The following is an 18,241-nucleotide window of genomic DNA, read 5'->3' as shown; positions in this document are numbered from 1 at the left end:
GAGGTGCTGTGCAGCTAGCTGGCTGTCATCTGTCACTGAGACTGAAAGTCTGTTTTCATAGCCTACTAGAGGCAAAGAAAAAAACAAAAATAGGTGGATAACACTGAAACGGCATGCTAAACATCAAAAAATCATTGATTCTTGCTCCTCCCTTGGCACAGGGTGCTGGTGCAAATGGTTTGACCAATTAAAGCTCCAGGGGAGAAGCAGCCGCTGCTCGGGTCTACCCCAGTGGCACAAGTACCTGCTTTCCACAGAACAGGCGTGTGACAGGCTGAGGGCATCCAGCTACGGCTGTTGTGCTCCCTTCCAAAAGGGCTGGTACGTTGGTACAATGCAAGGGATGAGGCTTGTCTTCAAAATTTTGAATTGGTTTGCATTAATGAAGCCTGCAATTAGTTATCCATCAGTGTAGTACTCTGTCTGTGGTTACTTAAATATTTTAAATAAAATTTCCTTATTCGAATCAGTTCTGTTAAAAGACCTTCATTCAGTGCCATCTAGTGGTTTTCACAGTGTAATCCAGATAGCGTTACATCAAAAACAAATCTAATTGCTAAAGTATGTATTTAAAAGTATTTTTATTTAGGGGATGAAGAAGCACACTGCTTAGGTTTTGTTTTGCAAAATTTAGCCTAGAGCTATAAACCCCAGGTATTAAAACAGTGCATGTGTTTTAAATGAAAATTTAGCTGAACAGCCCCAATGAAGCTGGCAGTGGCTGGTTGCCAGTGGCAAAGCAATCCTTCCACTCAGAAATGAAAATGATATTAAGAAGAGAAGTTTTCTGGAACTGAGTATTCCAGGAACAAATATATCTTTACTGTCATACAGACTGGAGTGATGATAAAATCAAAGACACAGTCCTGAGCTTGTGAAGCTCTGTAGGGAGAGACCGACATCAGCTAACAGGCTGGTCAACAGACCGTCAGATGAAATTGCTGGGGATATAAATATAGACTTCTAGTAACCTTTGGCTGATACACAGAGAACATCCAGCCTAGTTAATGATATCTTTCATGCTTCAAGAATTTTCCCTTGGCAGGGCTATTACGATAGTTGTCCAAAGATTGTTTTGTGATCACTTATAAACTGACAGCTTAAGAGACATTTGTATTAGCTCTCAAATAGGTATTGGATTTTGGTGAGGAGCATGAGAGGCTTAACATAAACTGTGCTTACTTATAAAAATTGGAATTTGATATATGTTTGGAAGTAAGATAATCATAGCCTTAAACATTGTAAGAGTGATACCATTTAAGTCTTAAACTGCTTGTTTGATTTCGGCAGAGTTTTTTACGTTCATAACTGAGCAAATGTCGTGAAGTCTGTGCCCAGGCAGTATAGATTTCCCTAGTGTGCAGATCTGCCTACAGCAAGTCATTGGGGCACTGTCCTGGGGAGTAGGAGATCCAAATTTAATCTCAATCTGATGGAAGTGAGAGCATGCTTGTGTGCAGCAGGGTTAGTGCATGGTAAATCTGATCTGCACACTTTAATGTAGCTATGAGGACAAACTACCTCAAATTCCCTCACACCTTCCGCAGATAACAGCATGCATGACGGCAGCTACTGCGGCACAGCTTCTTGCCGTGTCACCACCATCTGTTCTCTTCCTCTTCAGTAAAGGCAGCACAGTGAGCCAGCCCGGGGAGCTGGCTCGGCTGGAAACTTGTCATTTTGGGGGGTCAAGACAGCTTTCCTCTCAATCACATCCTTGAAATGATACAATTCATGGCTGCACAAGCACTGCTGCTGCAAGCTGCATGTTCTGGACATGGTGTGAAGAGCTCGAGCGTTACACAGCTCGGATCAGTCTAAGCTGGCAAGAAACGCCGTTTTAAATCTTGACAAAATGTCTCAAAGTAAATATTAAAAGGAGTCATTAGCATGATGATTTTGTATCTGTGTCTGACTCTTCTATGTGATAAAAGGCAATCTTGGTTCACCAGAGCTGATTGTTGGTCTAGAGATAGGACCTACTAAAAGTACCGAAATCTGGGTTTCTGTAAAGTGGTGTTTTGCTGTCTATTAGATGGGAACCAGCAATTCACTAGCTAATACTTAATTAGGTGAAGAGTTAACACCCTTTTCTTAAGATGCTTTGTTATGTTAAATCAAGGAGGTAGTAACTAGTGGTTAAGTACAGAGAGATTATTCCTCGTCGGGCTTTCCGTGGGGCTGGAGCCTGTAGCTGTTACACAAACTAGTGAGAGTGAGGAGAAGTCCTCACGATGTGAAAACTGACAGGACCAGATCCAGATGTGCTAAAAATTCAATACCCTTTCCTATGCTGGCAAAGGAAATTCCACAAAACAGTTCACCTTGCACTGAGGGGACCATCTGTGGCAGAGCCCATAACTAAACGCAGATTAGAGCCTGTATTTTTTAACTGTAAGTACCACTGATTGAAAAGTGTAAGTGCTGTAGCTGTGTGTAACTTCAGCTTATTCTTTAATTGTAATATTCTTAGCAGAAACACATGAGTGTCAGCGGGCAGCCCATATTTAACTATGTAAAATAAAACAATACTTTCTATGAAAAAAGGAGGGTGAGCTTTAAAATGGCTATAATTTCATAACTGACTTTAATATTCTCTGCCATTTGCTGGGGATGCAGTCTGTTACACTATATCCATGCTTTGACAAGGTTCTGTTCATTTTTGTGGATTTTTTTTTTTAAACTAAACCAGAATCTCGTAGTGACAGCACAAATTAGAGTACTGATACTAAACCTGCTGCTAATGTGAACATTAATTGTTACATTTGTGTGTATTAAAGCTGTTAATGTGTACATCTCATTCACAAAACAAACTGTAAAAAAGCTACATCCTAGAAATCGTATTTACTTACTCAGTAAGACTCCACATGAACAAGACCTTTGATGGAGTCTTGCCTTTCAGTATTTTGTGCCTTTTTCCTACCTGTTCTTTCATTGTGGATATAAATAGTAAAACCCTAATTATTCATGCCAGTTCTTTGCTAAATAACACTCAATATTTCTGTAAACAGACATTATTCCCATATGCTCTTGTAGAATTACACTTGTGTTACCTAGGGGTGAAAGAACTGGTTTTTGGAACACTGAGAAAAGATTGCAAAGGAAACAACCCTTTTCCCCTAAATCCAGTTATGGTAATGTGGAGACATTGTATGGATAATTATATTGGGGGAATAGATGGAATGAATAATATCAGATTGTTTAGATAAAAATAAATGTGGACCAATATATCACTCCAATACAACGTCATGAAGATTTGAAAGTACAGAATTATAAAAGCATAAAGTACACAGAATAGTTAAATTATGGCTTGAAATATTGCCAGTCTTTAACCAAAACGTGCAGCATATAGCAAAAACATCAATTTCGTAACAGGATATATTAGCAATAGATAGACCATCCAGTCAGAGGAGTAGTTACACAAGCAAAAAGTAGCTGCATGCAAAGCAAGGAAAATGGTAAATTAGGAAACTGGGGGGTTTAAGGGCTACTGTGAGGGTGTAGCCAAGGATTTTGCAGTGGGAAATTTGTTTTCCAACAGAGACAAATTGTGAAGTCCAGAACCGTGGCAGATTTGTTTTCCAAAGGCTTTAATAAGCTGGAATAAAGAATGATGTAAGGAACTGTAATGTTTGTTGATTTTTCTTTTGTTTAAAGTCCCTATAGTAAGATCCAGGAAGATAAAAGTAGGCTCATAAGTGTGTAGGCTTATTTACTTATTTCAGTCTCACCCTGCAACTCCATTAAGAAAAAAGAGAAGGGGAAAATACCAGTGCAATATGTTTGTTATATTTGTACATAGCTCACTACCAGGGAATGTGTTATATTAAGACAAAGAGAGTAAAATAAGGTTTCTGGAGTCTGCTTTGCCATAAATTGTATTTCTGTGTTGTTACATTTCCATTTATTTCAGTGGTGCTATCCTCGTGTACAACAGGTACAATAAAAGGGAGAATCCCTTTGAAAATTAGTGCTTATAGCCTTGCGGCTTGTAACATGAAGAGTGTAGTAAAATAAGGCCAGGCCTGATGGGATTAAAATGGACTGTCATTAAACTGGTTTAAGATAACAACAGAGGTTGTACTCCAATGGCCTTGGGATTTATAGTTTGGTTTTATTATTCTGATTAGGGCAGTCAACAGAGAGAGACTGCAAATAGATTTTCTCATCTTATAATGAACTCAAATAATGGTGCATGGATGGATGGATTTCCATCCGCGTGTTGTTAGGGGCTCTGTGCAGCTGGAGGGGCGTTATATCTTCAAGGGTTAGTTAAAATTGAAACTTCTGTGACTGACAGCACTATTTTGTTTAATTCATATGTTGCAACCTCTCTTCTATACTTTAACGCACAAATTCTTCTTTGAGGTAGAAGTCCCTTAGTTTAAGCAATGGAAAATCTATTGTGTTTTCTATCACCAATGCCCACAGGACAAAATTTTGGTTCAGGGTACACAAAATTCATAAAAATAAGTGTCATTCAACATTTTTGTCATGTGGGGTAGGAAGACGTGCCTCCTGTGTTTCCTGATGGGAAGACAGTCCGTGCCAGCGGTGCTGCGGAGCTTTTTCGGGACGCACAGGCTGCCCATGATAGGCTGTCACTGACTTGCCTCTGCATGCGGAGTCATAAAATCAGTGGATTTGAGATTAGAAGGCCTATCTCATAATGACAATCTATCCTAATATTAAAAAGGGATACTACTTGAGTAACTTGAAGAATAGAAAATTAGTGCAATAGAAAAATCCAGCTCTCTCAGCCTGCTTGAAAATGTGCAGACCACTTAGATATGACCATGTACACTACAGCAGGAGTGGATCTGTGGAGGTAAATGGTTAACCTGACCCCCCATGCCATACACTTTTGGGGGCTTTACTTCAAACTCACTCTAGTCTGGTTCCGTGGACTGGACGCACAGTTTCATCTGAGAGAAATCCAGGCTGTGCACTCAAGACCACTCTGGGAGACAGAGCAAAGTAAGGCAGGAGGGGACGTTTGAGCACTTCACATCAAAAGTGCACTGTAGATCCAAACCAGAACTCTAATACAGATCCACCCCAATTTCTTGATGTTAAATCGCTGTAACAATAAAGAACTCTGCGCTATCGAGATGTTTTACCCATAGATCGCAAAGAATTTTACAAGTGTGGTTAAAGATGATTATAGCTTTTTAAGAGCGATGATCACCTGCTGGTTCCCTTGACTTCCTTAGGAACTGAGAAGGGCATCTCTTTACACAGCAGCCAGCTCTTACCCAGAGTTTCAAAGCAAGTCACTGACAGAGCAAAGGCTAGTGTGGACCTGGCCCATAACGCTTTTTCGTTTTTTACTACACCGTACTACAAGCCTTAGCTTCCTTTCATTTTAGCATGCTTTCTGATGCGTTTACCAATTTTTAACATTCAGAACAAGAAAAGAAATAAATCAAAAATCTGCCTGGTTGATCATGTTATGAAATACATGGGTTTGCTTGCTTGCTGTAGTTGCAAGTACTTGACAGAGGGAGCCCTCAGTCACAAGTCAAAGAACAAGTCGCCAAGAACAAAACCATCCTCACAGCCAGTTCTTGCACCAACTCTGCTGACTCCTGTCCTGCCCAGTCCAGGAATGCCAGCGAAGGATCCGTGCTCGTGCTTGGGAACGTGAACAATCCCTTTGAGTTTACGCTGGAAAGTTCAGCTGTTGCAGCTTCTTCTCCCACACAGTTTGATTTCTTTATTGTATATTTTTTTAAAAAATGAGGAACTCCTGATGAAAATTCTTTCCAGACAGGGCAAGGCATTGCACCTCTTTCTAGGATCCCAGTAGTAGTGACTTGATTGCAAAGGCTCGGTTTTTGTCCTTCTTCATCCCAGACGGACTAAACGCTTTCCTCTTCTTTTGTGATACTATAATCTGTTAGCAGTGTAACACTGATTTCTGAGCCATGCGTGCTGCCCGTGACTGACAGGGCTCTGGTAGGTGTACTACTGTGGGTAGCACTGGGAGGCTTTGTACGAAATTTTGCCTTGCAACATGAGACTTGCTTTTTAAAATGTTGCCGGAAACTTTTACTCAGCCAATAAAGAGCAAACGGATTGACGCAGGAATTGCTGAAGGCCAAGGCACGGGAAAAAATAGTAGCTATCAGATGAAAGGTGGAAGCATCTACAGAAGCATGGTATGTAAAAGAGCGGTATAGGTAGAGGATGTGGTTAGGCAGCCAGCAAAAGGCAAACAAAGCAACAAGCACCAGCACTGTTTTTGCAACTCTCTTGCGGGATTCAATCTACGAGAAAATAATGCATATCTGGTATTAATAGCAATTAGTAACACACGTTTATGTAGTTGGTGCTGATTTTCAAAGGGGAGTAAAAGTCTAAATGCATTAGTGACCAAAAAAGCAAAATGGAAAGAAAAAAACAACCAAGAAACCAACAGAAAAATAAATCTATTTCATATTTTTTTGAACAAAGTATTTCCAGTGCAGAGCACATTCCCTTTCCATTAGAAATCACATGGCAATCTCATCTAGACTAGGATTTAAAAGTACAATAGTTAATGTGTCAGCTCACATGGTCTCAGTGTTTACAATTCAGCGTTGTAACTCCTGAGTTTAATAGGGTCATAATAAAGCAAAACAAACCCCATCCCTCTTCAGGAAAGCATGCACACTCACAATTAAGTTCATGAGTCATGAGCATGTGCTTAAGTGCATAGTTGAATTTGGATTGCTAATATGGGCTGAGTTTATGGAGCTTTTTACTCTATTATCAGGTAAAGGTTTGGCACTCAAGAATTCAGACTTAATCAGCATGATAGATTTTGGAAAATTGGACACTTTAGTGCTTGATCATAGCTTACCTGCTTACGGGCATGACCATGTTCTTCTGCTGGCATGTTGGATGTACTTTTATATAAAGTTCTGGCGATAAGAAAATAGTAGACAGAAATGACAGCTAAGGGTACTATATAGAACACTAAGAAGCAAAGCAGGGAGTGGGCTTCCTGCAGGATCTTCTCAGATACAGGGTAGGGGGCACATGCCTCAAAAGTTACATTTTTCTCAGGATTGCTGAAGGAATACAAATCTGAAAAAACAGCCTCTGGGATAGCAAATATCATCGAGACGATCCAAACACAGCCAGCTTTACAGCAGGTCTTCAGGAGCGCATCTGAAGTCTGCAGTTCCAAGGGCTTAACGATGGCTCTGTACCTAAAACCAACCAACATCATTGTCAGAATAAATACAGAAATAACGCAAGCATTGACATTGCAGACTTCTTGAGGATAAAGCCATCTCTGTTCTCGCTAAACTAAGGGTGGTAGAATCGTCTTGGAAATGAAAACAGAAACTAGCTCTTTGTAATTAAGATGGAAATGTAAAAGTTAAGTTTAAGCATGTATTTTAATGAATCGGCTGTCAGGACTTGGCATTAAAGCCTTCCTAAGTAAAGATGACTTCTACTGTTTGGGTTAGGATCAGTAAGGGCAATCACCTCTCCTATTTTTATGGCACTGCCTAGAAAGGTAAATGAGGGAATTAGTATGCAAAACTGGTAAAAGTATGAAACAGGTTAACTATTTTATACATACATGAAACCAAGCATGTACACCCCTCCTTTCTTCCTTGTTCTTAAGATCCCAGCTGAGTGCAGTGATCTGGCTCAAAATAATGCTCCAGTATTCATTCATATTTATAAAACAGCAGCTAACACTGTTGTGGATTCGTGGCTGTGATTCTGCAGCCTGTGGACTGAGTAAAACAAACAACCCCCAGGGAACGGGAACTCGGCCAAGGGAAAATACACCTGAAGACCCATGAGCAGAGTCTTGGGAGCGGAGAAATGAACTGTGGAGGAAAGCACTGGCATTCCCAGAGCCGCAATTAAGGGGCGGTCTACTCTCTATCCTGAGCCTAATTCAAGCGTTCCAGAAACGCAATGATGGCGAAAGGAGAGAGCATACTCCGAATACTCCCGCACCATTGCCAGCTCCAAGGAAGAGCGATAACCCTTTCCTCTCCCTTAGGGATGAATTATAAACCTTGAGATCAAAAAATGAATAGCACCAGGATGGCAATTGGGCCTGTCCGTCTGGAGAGTGGAAGCCTACCAATGGCTAAATGAAGGAGGCCCTTACATTTTAGTTCCAGTTGGCCCTCAAGACAACTGATAAAATTTCTAATAGATACAGGAGCACAGATTTCAGTACTAACACAACAGGATGCCGAGAAGCTGGATGTGCGACCCAGATGGCAGAGAGTTAAAGTCACCGAAGTAAACGGAGCAAGTGTTATTTGCCAAACTACAAAAGTTAATTTATGGCTCCCGGGCGAGAAGCGCATGTCGTCTACTCGCTTTGCAGTTAAAGATCACAATGAAAATATTTTGAGTTTCGAAGTTTTGAACGGTCAAACCTGGCACCTGCCGGACGGCAGTGTGTGGTCCTTCGGTTCCAATGCCAACCCTAACCCTGAGAGAAAGCGGGAGGCTGCAGTGCATGTGCAGGATTCAATCTCGCCCTGATTCAAAAATTACTAATGTACCGCAATATCTGATTTCCGCTGTGGCACGAACTGGAATTTCTGAAGTAATAACAGATTTGGAAAAAAGGCACATTATTTCCAGAACCCACTCCCCATATAATTCACGGGTCTGGCCAATCCGAAAGCCAGATGGGAGATGGCTTCTGACAATTGATTATCGGCACCTAAAAGCCAACACAGCCCCACCAACGGCTGCAGCACCTAATATTGCAACTTTAACAGCCACACTACAAGCAGCCGCACATCCATGCTAGATGTCAGAGATATGTTCTTCATGGTCTCCTTACAGGAGGAAGATAAAAAGAAATTTGCTTTTACTTAGGCAGGTATGCAATACGCCTTTAACAGACTCCCACAGGGGTATAAACATTCACCCATGATTGCTCATGCTGTGCTTGCTGAACTCCCTCAAGATGTGAAACTGTACCAATATATAGGTGATACTCGAATCGGAGGGACCTCCCATGAAAAAGTGGGAGAAGCAGCAGCAGCAGTGTGGCAGGCACTGTATAAAGCAGAAGTTGAAGTTCTACCTGAAAAATGTCAGGGACCAAGTAGAAAAGTAAAATTTTTAGATACTTGGTGGATTGCAGGTAGTGCAGCAATTCCACTGGACACCCTGAGTAAAATAGAACAATTGCAGATGCCCCAATCTAGGAAAGAATTACAACCCATGGGTACTTTAGGGTACTGGAGGAACCATGTACCTGGATTCTCTATCATTCCTTGCCCACTGTACTCACTTTTCTGAAAAGGAGAACCGTGGAAATGGAAGCCAGAACATGAAGAGGCAGTCAAAACCCTAATACAGGAATTAAAAACATGTCAGTCACTGGGGCCAGTACACCCCTGCAACCCTTTATAGCAGGATGGGGTTTTGCAGAACATGGTACTTATTGCAATCTATTCCAGACTGGGCTGAACGGGCCAAAAAGACCTTTAATATTTAGTTCAACCGCATTTAAAGAGACAGAACAGAGATATTCCAAATGGGAAAAGGGACTTCGTCTTTAGACCGAGCAGTTAAACAAGTTGAGAAAATACACCAAGGGCAACCTGTTCAGACTAGAAGGCCATTTAATTTGCTAGAAACAGTCACTTTATTTTGCAGCCCAAAGCCGAGGTTGGCCTCTAAACAGGAAAACGTGTGAAACCATCCTTATGGAATGCCCCCAATATAAATTGAAATTGCAAATGGACCACCCTGCTAAAACACCACCCCTACACATTAATAAAGGAAAAACCCTATGGTCAACATGGCAAATTGATTATGTGGGACCCTTTAAACTCTCCTCGGGATATCGATCCATCCTCACAGGAGTAGAGGTCATCTCAGGCCTAATTATGGCAACTAAATGTCAGAAGGCTAAGGGTCAGAGCACCGTTAGAGGATTATCCTCTTGGTTTTCAGGTCTACCAACTCCCGATGTCACCCAAAGTGACAACGGCTCACATTTTTCCAGCAAGGAAGTGCAAGAATGGGCAAAGCAGGAAGAAGTTCAATGGCCATTTCATACCCCCTGCTATCCTCAATCAAATGGGATGGTAGAAAGAGCTAATGGCTTATTAAAAAAGAGCCTTAAGCCACACGAGGCCCAGTGGGATACTCGACTTTCCAAAGTACTTCATCAATTGAATAATCGGTATGGGCCCACCGGGAGCCCTGTGAGCCAAGCATTCTTTGCAAAAACCAAGCTTAGCGCTCCACCTACGGGGAAGAGAGAGTATCCGATAGCATTACAGCCAGGACAACTTGTCATAAATTTACCACAAATCGGAATTGTACCTATGACTCTAACTGAACCTCGTGGTCCACTGGCCTGGGAAGCTACTGATAGATAGCAATGGGACAAAACAGAATCAGTGCGTGGTGGATTTTTCCTTCTTTTTAACAGGGTAACCTGTTCGGACTCTCTCCACCGAAACAAGTCGTTATTCTCTCTTACAGCACCCCGCAGGATGGCAGACAGAAATGCTGTGTTCATGTTAGGCCAAACCCTGACAAGGCTGCTCCTCCTAACCTGTGGGCAAAGAACCCTAGAACGGCCATGGTCCCAAGCTCATATTGAGTACATCGGGAGCATGGGAACACACGCTAACAGGAGAAATTTAAATCTTTCCACCGTGGTCATGCACGGAACTGAAGTGCACTTAGAGAATGAGTGGAGCTGGTATAAAGATTAAGCTTATGGCAAAGTTCCCCTACTTCAGAGAACAGCAGGGGAAGAAATTAAAATAGGATGCCAGATGATCGATGGGTCTACCCATGAGAAGGCATATGAGATTTCTATGTACAACATTACATCAAACCCAACAACAAAAGATACAAAACTTTGCGCCGCTGAAAGATTGGACTGTTGGTACAATTTTACCTTAGTACAACCTGTTTTCATAATCTGCATCTGGACTCACAGAGACATGGGACTGTCATTTCACTTCAAAATAGATGTTGCTGAGGCTAGCACAACAACATCCACCACTTCTCACTTAACATCTGCCCCAATTGTAAAATATAAGAAAACTCTATCCCCACAAATTTCTGAAATTGGACCTTACGCAGGCCAACAGCAAGTGTTGTTTAATCCGTCATGGTCCCTCAAACGAGCGGAACTATCACTGCAGATCAATATCTCTGCAATTAAACCTACTTGCTCACCATTCCTAAGCACGTCCTGCGGAGGATGGTTAGCGTGGTTGCATGGACGAACCCTCACCTCTCCAGAACGATCAAGAAGAGATGTGACTGGTATCATAGGAACAGGATTAGGAGTATTAAACAGCATGGCTGCTGAAGTTTTAGCAATCAAAATAAGCTCAGCAACAAGTAATTTACACAAATTAGAGCATCCATTGCAATCCTCTCTATTTGCGTTGGGAACTAACCAATGGCTCCTATCTGATATATTACCCCAATGGGAAAGAATTAATGAAAAGTACCACAAACTAATTGTGAATGCACTAGGTGCAGCAACTGTGGGTACAGGCTACTGTGGCAGCGATTGTAAGAGAAGGTGAAGAGGGCACCTTACCCACTGAAATTCGAAAGGTAATCTGGGATAATGCACCTGAATTTGAAAAGGAATTCCAATCCTGGTGGTGTCTAGTCAGCTTCACTTCTGACACCACCGACAGTAAAGCCACAGCTTTTGTTTTAACAATACGCAATGCTTCGGTATACAGCGTATACCCAGTCATTGCACTGGGATTAAACCACAACGGAACTGTCCTCTATCTGCTAGAACATAGAGTGTGGGCCCAACAAAAGGGGAGCAAATGGCAAACCGTTGATGTTGATGCATGTGTTGTACGGGAACAAGAGGGATTTATTTGTGAAAGTAATACCATTAAGGCCCAAGACATTTGTCTTGACAGTGAACAAAATGTTTGTCATTTTGAAAGACAACCTGATGAAACTCCTGAAACTGTACTTATATATGTTGGAAATGGGTGTGTTTGTATGAGAACCCTTTGTAATTCTATATTTACGGACACCACCACTGTAGAGACATATAATCACTCAAATATCTGCATTTGTAATTTTACCAAAATTATGGGATGCGACTTCAACTATTCAGGTCTTGTCACAACCCACCAGTTGCTACAATCTAACCCTACATTGTATCAAGATTTATTGCCTACCCCTATGGGAATGAATCTTAGGTTGATAAGAAAGCTATTACAGCATGGTGATCTCTACCGATTGCTGAAACAAGTTCAAGCAAATGGACGAAGAATCATGATTACTGTTCATCATGATGCAAAAGAAATATACCATGTTCTGGAAAGAGTAAAAAAGGATGGAGAACATCACTGGTGGGATACCGTATTTGGATGGTCACCAACAGCAACAGGAACTTTGAACTGAATGCTTCATCCAGTTGTGATTTTATTAGCTCTAACATTATTACGCTTATTACTTATAATCTTTCTGTCTGAAAAGATTTGGTACATAATGAAGCAAATACTCCTTGTTCATCAAGTGAAATCACCCAATAATGTACAAAATGGAATTAATAGTAATATTTTATACTAAAAATGTTTGCTTACTGTGCATCTGCAAGTGTGCCAACATGGTATATAACTAACATTAATTATGACACTTAAACTAGACAGCTTATCAAATAATGGGACTCTTACCAGTGATCTGCAACACGCCATGTATGTATGACATAGAGGCAAGAGGAAACCGTACTACCACTCTGTGAGTTGATAAAGTGGATTGACTGTAGTCACGGGGTGGAGTGCGATGGACGCACTCGACCCCTTAACCAAACTACCAGTAGTTTGGTACAGGCTCCAAAGGAGGTAAAGGCCTGCGCTGTAGCTGGGCCAAGAACTCCTCTAGTTTCAACCTGTTCTCCAAAAACCCACAAAGGAACAGAGAGACACAGTAAACATTAATACATATGAGTTTGGAACACCAATCATGTGATTAATGCATAAATAACAGGTGGCTTTTCCAAAACTCATTTATCAAAAATACCGAAGAAAGTTGTGAGTACAAGGAGCCTCCTGCATACCTTTCCATCGCATATGATTTGACTAGGAGCCAACCACTTTACCCCATAAATATGACAGCCTAAGTGAGCCTTCTTTGAGCTCTCCCTGCTAGGCAGCATGGCTGCATGGCGGTGAGCTCCCCTTGAGTTGGACACCTCTGAAGGTTGCACCTCAAGGCAGAGAGACCTTTTACCAACGGCAGATTGTTGGATGAGCCCGATTTGAGGTCCCCATGAATTGCGGCTAGACTGCTGCCAGGTGACTCTCCCCTTGAGCAGGGACGCCTCAAGGTTTGAGATTCCTCCCCTGAGACTCAGAGATCCTCCCTTGCCTGAGGGGGAGAGATCCCTTACTCCTCGACTTTAAGAGATCCCTTATTCCTTGATGTTGAGAGATTCCATGCCGCAACAGGTCCTCGGTAAGTGACGAATAGCTTGTTAAACTTCATAAGGTTTCCTAACTCAGCTTTACTTTTTATGTTTCTTCCATGCAGTAATTAATAAGATGAACCTTGCCATCAAACTTATTGGACCTTGGTAAACCACTGTCAAACTTCATTAATTTCCATTGAATTTATTGAACTCTGTCAAATTATTATTTTACCTCAATAAAACATATTGCCACTTCTCTCTTTTGAGTGAGGTGCATTCCACTCATCCACGACAAATTGGCATAGTCGGCAGCATTCTAAATCGGGATCCGCGACAGATGTATGAGAAAAATCTGAGTAAATCTACAGACGTGTGAAAATCTGTGTGGAAACGGGACATGGAAAAAGGACCAGCTGTCACAAAGGTGGATGAAGCACAGGAAACAATATACTCTGCTCCCAAAGTGTCAGGGACTCTCGATGATGCAGAAGGAAGAGACCCCTCCAGGGGGGCACAAGACTGGGATAAAGGAAAGGCAGTGAAAAAGGATCCAGAGGATAAGATAGCTTAGTTGTACCATTTTGCACAACCTGAGGATCTGGTCTTTTTCTCCTCTAGGCAAATATGAATAGAAAACTGCAAGCTGGACTCCTATTTATCAAATAAATACCATTTTTACTGACTTTGAGCTCTTCTAGCATACTGGAACATGATAGTCTGGCATTGCGCACACGACTGATGTGAGCTTTCTCAGTAAGTTTACCATATAGTTACCCTGTGAAAATGTAGCATGGAGTATTTATGTAACAGCTACCAATAAGAATTAGATACAGAAGCAAGTGTCTAAATCATAGAATCATAGAATAGTTGGGGTTGGAAGGGACCTGTAAGGTCATCTAGTCCATGATGGATTCTGACTTGGCATCATACAGGACCAAGACCTTGGAGCTATGATAGATAGTTCAGTGAAAACATCAGCTTAATATTCAGCAGTAGTGAAAAACCCACACCAAACCCTAAAAAAAAACAATAAAAAAGCAAAATGTTAGGAATTATTAGGAAAACAGTGGAGAGCAAAAGGGGCTGTTGTGCAATTATGTGTATCTCTGGTTCATGCAACTCTTGAACACCATGTGCTGCTCTGCACACCTTAACTCAAAAAAACCATCCTAAGGATGGACTGTAACATGAATAGCCTGGAGAGATGGATAGGGATCACTGTCTCTTCTGGTACAAGAGCCAGGGCCATCAAGTGAAGCCACGTGCAAAGCAAAAAAACACGGAGTTTTTTATGCAACACGCAGCAAAAGTCATTGCTAAACAAGTTCAAGAAGAGGCTGAACAAGGATCTAGAAGAGAATTACATTGAGGTTATTAAATAGACAGAAACCACATCTGCTCAGGAGGTCATCTGAAGGCTTAGAGTATAAGTGTAGTGTTGCGTAGTGGTTTTTATTCTTCCTATGTGTCTTCTCTTGTCCTTATACTACCACTGCTGGAGGCTGGTATTGGCCTACATGGACCCTTGATCTGACCCCGTGTGGCCATTCCTGTGCTGGCTGATTTTTTTTGGAGTACAGTAACAGTGGCATTGCTTAAATTCTGGATGCATGAACTACTTGCTATTACATACAATCCACAATTGCTGGCATACAAGATGAAAATCTTTTTCTCTCTTAATACTAAAATCATTTTGGGTTTTTCTGCTCCTTGACATGCTCATGCTGATTGAACTGAAATCTCATCTTAGTTTTGTTCATTCAGAAAAGAAGTGCATGGAAAACCGACTGTTCAGCAACTCCTGACAGCAGTCAGATGGGAGCACTGATCCCTACTAACGGTACTGTCATTGTAACCTGAGTTAAATTTCAGGACCTCTGGGCTAAAATATCTCTGGAAAAGACATAAGAACTATAAGAGAAAATATTCAAATTGTGTCATGTCACACTAAGCACTTATCAAGCTGAAAATTACTACAGTATTGGAGTAACCGTAAAATCTTAAGAGTCATTCATTTCTCCCCCAGTCTATTCTGCATTTTCTTTTGGCTTTTTACCCCACATGTCAATCTTTTACGTTCTAGGATTTTAGAGCCTCACTGAGTGCATAGGACTCATTGATTTCCACTCATTTTCACAGTTTTCTTTTTCATCTTCCCTGACTACTTGAGTGCACCACTAGATAGCGCCAATATCCTGTCTTTTTCCTGCCTTAAGCAATTTCCCTTTTCTATGCAATTGAGAAAAAACCCCCTGTACTGTACTTCAAGCTAATAAAAGGTCAAAAGTCTTCAAGAGTCTTTCTCACTTCACTCCATTAAAAAGAACTGCTCCAATTTTTCTAACACACATTTTAAAATTAAATGGGAGAGTGCCGGGTTGGTTTTTTTTTTTTTTCAGTCTATTACAATGTGCCATTTAATATTGTGCAAAATGATCATTTCTGCTCTGTTATTCATTTCTAACTTCACACCTGCGGTATCTCCTGGCAAAGCAGTCGCATCAGACCCACCTGTCAGCACTGAGAACAGTCAGGGTAAACACTGATACTCCAACTGAGGTTAACTGGATAAAAGACAGCAGCTTGCACCCAATTCTTCCGAAGAGCCAGGTATCCACAATATAACGTGTTGCATCTACAGGCACACAAGTTAATAAAAGTAGTAGGTCTCCAAATGCCAGGCTGGTGATGAAGATGTTTGGAACCGTCTGCATTGATTTAATCTTGAAAAAGACTTTGATGAGTATAGCATTTCCAAGGAGACCCACTGAAATGATCACAGCATATGTAACATAAATTGTGCACAGTATTTCTAATCCTGGAAAGGAGTCTTCGGTCCATTTTTCATTTGTGGTTTCATTATCAATGATTGATTTCAGTTCTGTACCATTTGTAGATGCACACAAAGTCTGATTAGCTGAATGCAAGTATACTTGAGACATTTCTTTAACTGTTTCTTCTCCCCAGGCTGGACTTAAACTGATCAAAAAATGGTTTAATATTTAGCTTGCAGCATATCAGCAAGGTCAATAGAAAGGTACAGATTTGTCTCTGAAATTAAGATTCCCGTTGCACATTAACTACTTTCATCCCCTTCTGGGTCTCAAAACATGCCTAGGAGAAATGCACACAGATCTTGTTCTGAACTGTGTAGGAGGTGGAGAATTTTTTTATTGGCTTTTCAGCTAGTGGAGCAGAGAGGGAGGAGGAAAAAAGAGAGAAGGGGTTTCTTTAAAGATATTAGCTGAAATGATGTTTTTTCCTTGGAAGTATCTGGCAAGTAAATATTGTATTGTAATTACTGTAGCATTAGGGTTTACATATTACCTGGCAAATGTTTCTTAATATTTTCCAAAATATTCTAAAAAGGAAATAACATGAAAACCTGACATAGTTTTCTCAACAGTACAGGTAAGCATAGTATATACTAATTTAACAGAAAACTCTACAGTATACCTTAATGGCAGATGAAATATCTCAGAGTATGGATAGTATTTGCTGAAAAAGCCATAGAGACAGCCTGTGCTTGTCTATGCTCTGGTTGGTCTTTCTATCACAGAAATGCAGTGACCTTCCAAAAGGCAATATAAGATCAACATTTATGACCATAATCCTGCTAACACTTATATTAAAGCTTAGGTTTGTCCCATGAAACAGTCCCATTGCCATCAAAACCACAACTTATGCTGAAGTTTGAACAGGTTATAGATAGTTGCTGTACGGAAGCCTGTTATCTTGTAATAATCCATGTATTTATTGGCTTTGGATGGTACAACTGATGATTCATATCTGGGAGAAAAATAACTTTTCATGATGCTATCTCTATCAAATATGTTAGTACTATGGGTTTTCTTATCTTTAGATTAGTCAACAGTCAAATCTTAAACTCTGCTCTGTGATGAACTCCTGATTAACTTTAATGTAAACTAAAGTATGAGGAATGTGACCTATTGAGTTAAATCTCCTGAAATGAAGAAAGCCAAGATCTAATTTCTAAATAGTGGAAGTGGAAAAATATCAAAGGGTGGAGCTTTATGCCTTGAAAATTAATATCAGTAGCTGGAGTATTTTTTCCTCCAGGTTGTTCTTCAGCTGTGACATTCAAGTGGAGAAGCTACTGTGCTCAAATCACAAAAGTAATCTTATAGCCAAGTCCCTTTCTCTTTAGCTGCACACACACAGACATAGAAAATGAAGTTTGTTTCATTTACTCAAAAAAACTCCGCTAAGTACTACGCATGAAAAGTCTAATTTTCCCTCTCCCAATCCTTGCAAACACAACTATGCCATAGGTATCAGGTGGTGATAGACCAGATGGTAGATGGTAGATCAGATAGAAGACCAATACTGTGGCCAGGTGGAAGAAAGAGTCACTGATACAAAAAGGATGCATGGGTTAAAAATTCCAATTACATTTTTTGAAAGTGCTTTTAGAAGACAAGTTCTTGTCACGATCAACCATAATACATCCTTTTATGCAGGCACAGTATGTAGGTTGCCCACAGATTTAGGTGCCTTTGAGGATGCCCGATTATGTTGTCCACCCACACTGGCATGGTACTGTGCATTATATTTAATATAGAGTTCGGCAACTGTAGCAGATTGTGACAGCTTAGTGTCAGATAGTTACATAAAATGTGTAGATTTCCTGTAGAGAAGTAGGGTATCACCAAACGTTGGGAACTAATTGCTCTCCACCAAGTGTTGAGTACTCAAGGGTGGCATGTGAATGAAACATCAGGTGTTTGGCTGAAACTGGAATTTAGCTGAAAGAAACTTGTTACTTGCCGTGAATTCCACTAGAGGTTGGGTGATGCACCAAAGTTCAGCTAGCAGCGTAGA

At 40.9% G+C, this 18,241-nt stretch overlaps 1 protein-coding gene across 1 annotated transcript; it reads right to left on the bottom strand.

The window, feature by feature from the left end:
* Nucleotides 1-5,861: 5,861 nt before the first annotated feature.
* BRS3 (bombesin receptor subtype 3) lies at nucleotides 5,862-16,341 on the bottom strand. Its single transcript, XM_075513255.1, has 3 exons — nucleotides 15,911-16,341; nucleotides 6,845-7,196; nucleotides 5,862-6,269 (listed from the first exon to the last, which is right to left on the bottom strand). Exons 1-3 carry the CDS (start codon nucleotides 16,339-16,341, stop codon nucleotides 5,862-5,864), a joined length of 1,191 nt encoding a protein of 396 aa, XP_075369370.1.
* Between the last annotated feature and the right edge of the window lie 1,900 nt (nucleotides 16,342-18,241).

Source organism: Mycteria americana, chromosome 10 (assembly GCF_035582795.1).
Source record: "Mycteria americana isolate JAX WOST 10 ecotype Jacksonville Zoo and Gardens chromosome 10, USCA_MyAme_1.0, whole genome shotgun sequence".
NCBI classification, from domain to species: Eukaryota; Metazoa; Chordata; class Aves; order Ciconiiformes; family Ciconiidae; genus Mycteria; species Mycteria americana.
This window is presented reverse-complemented; position numbering and strand designations above follow the sequence as displayed.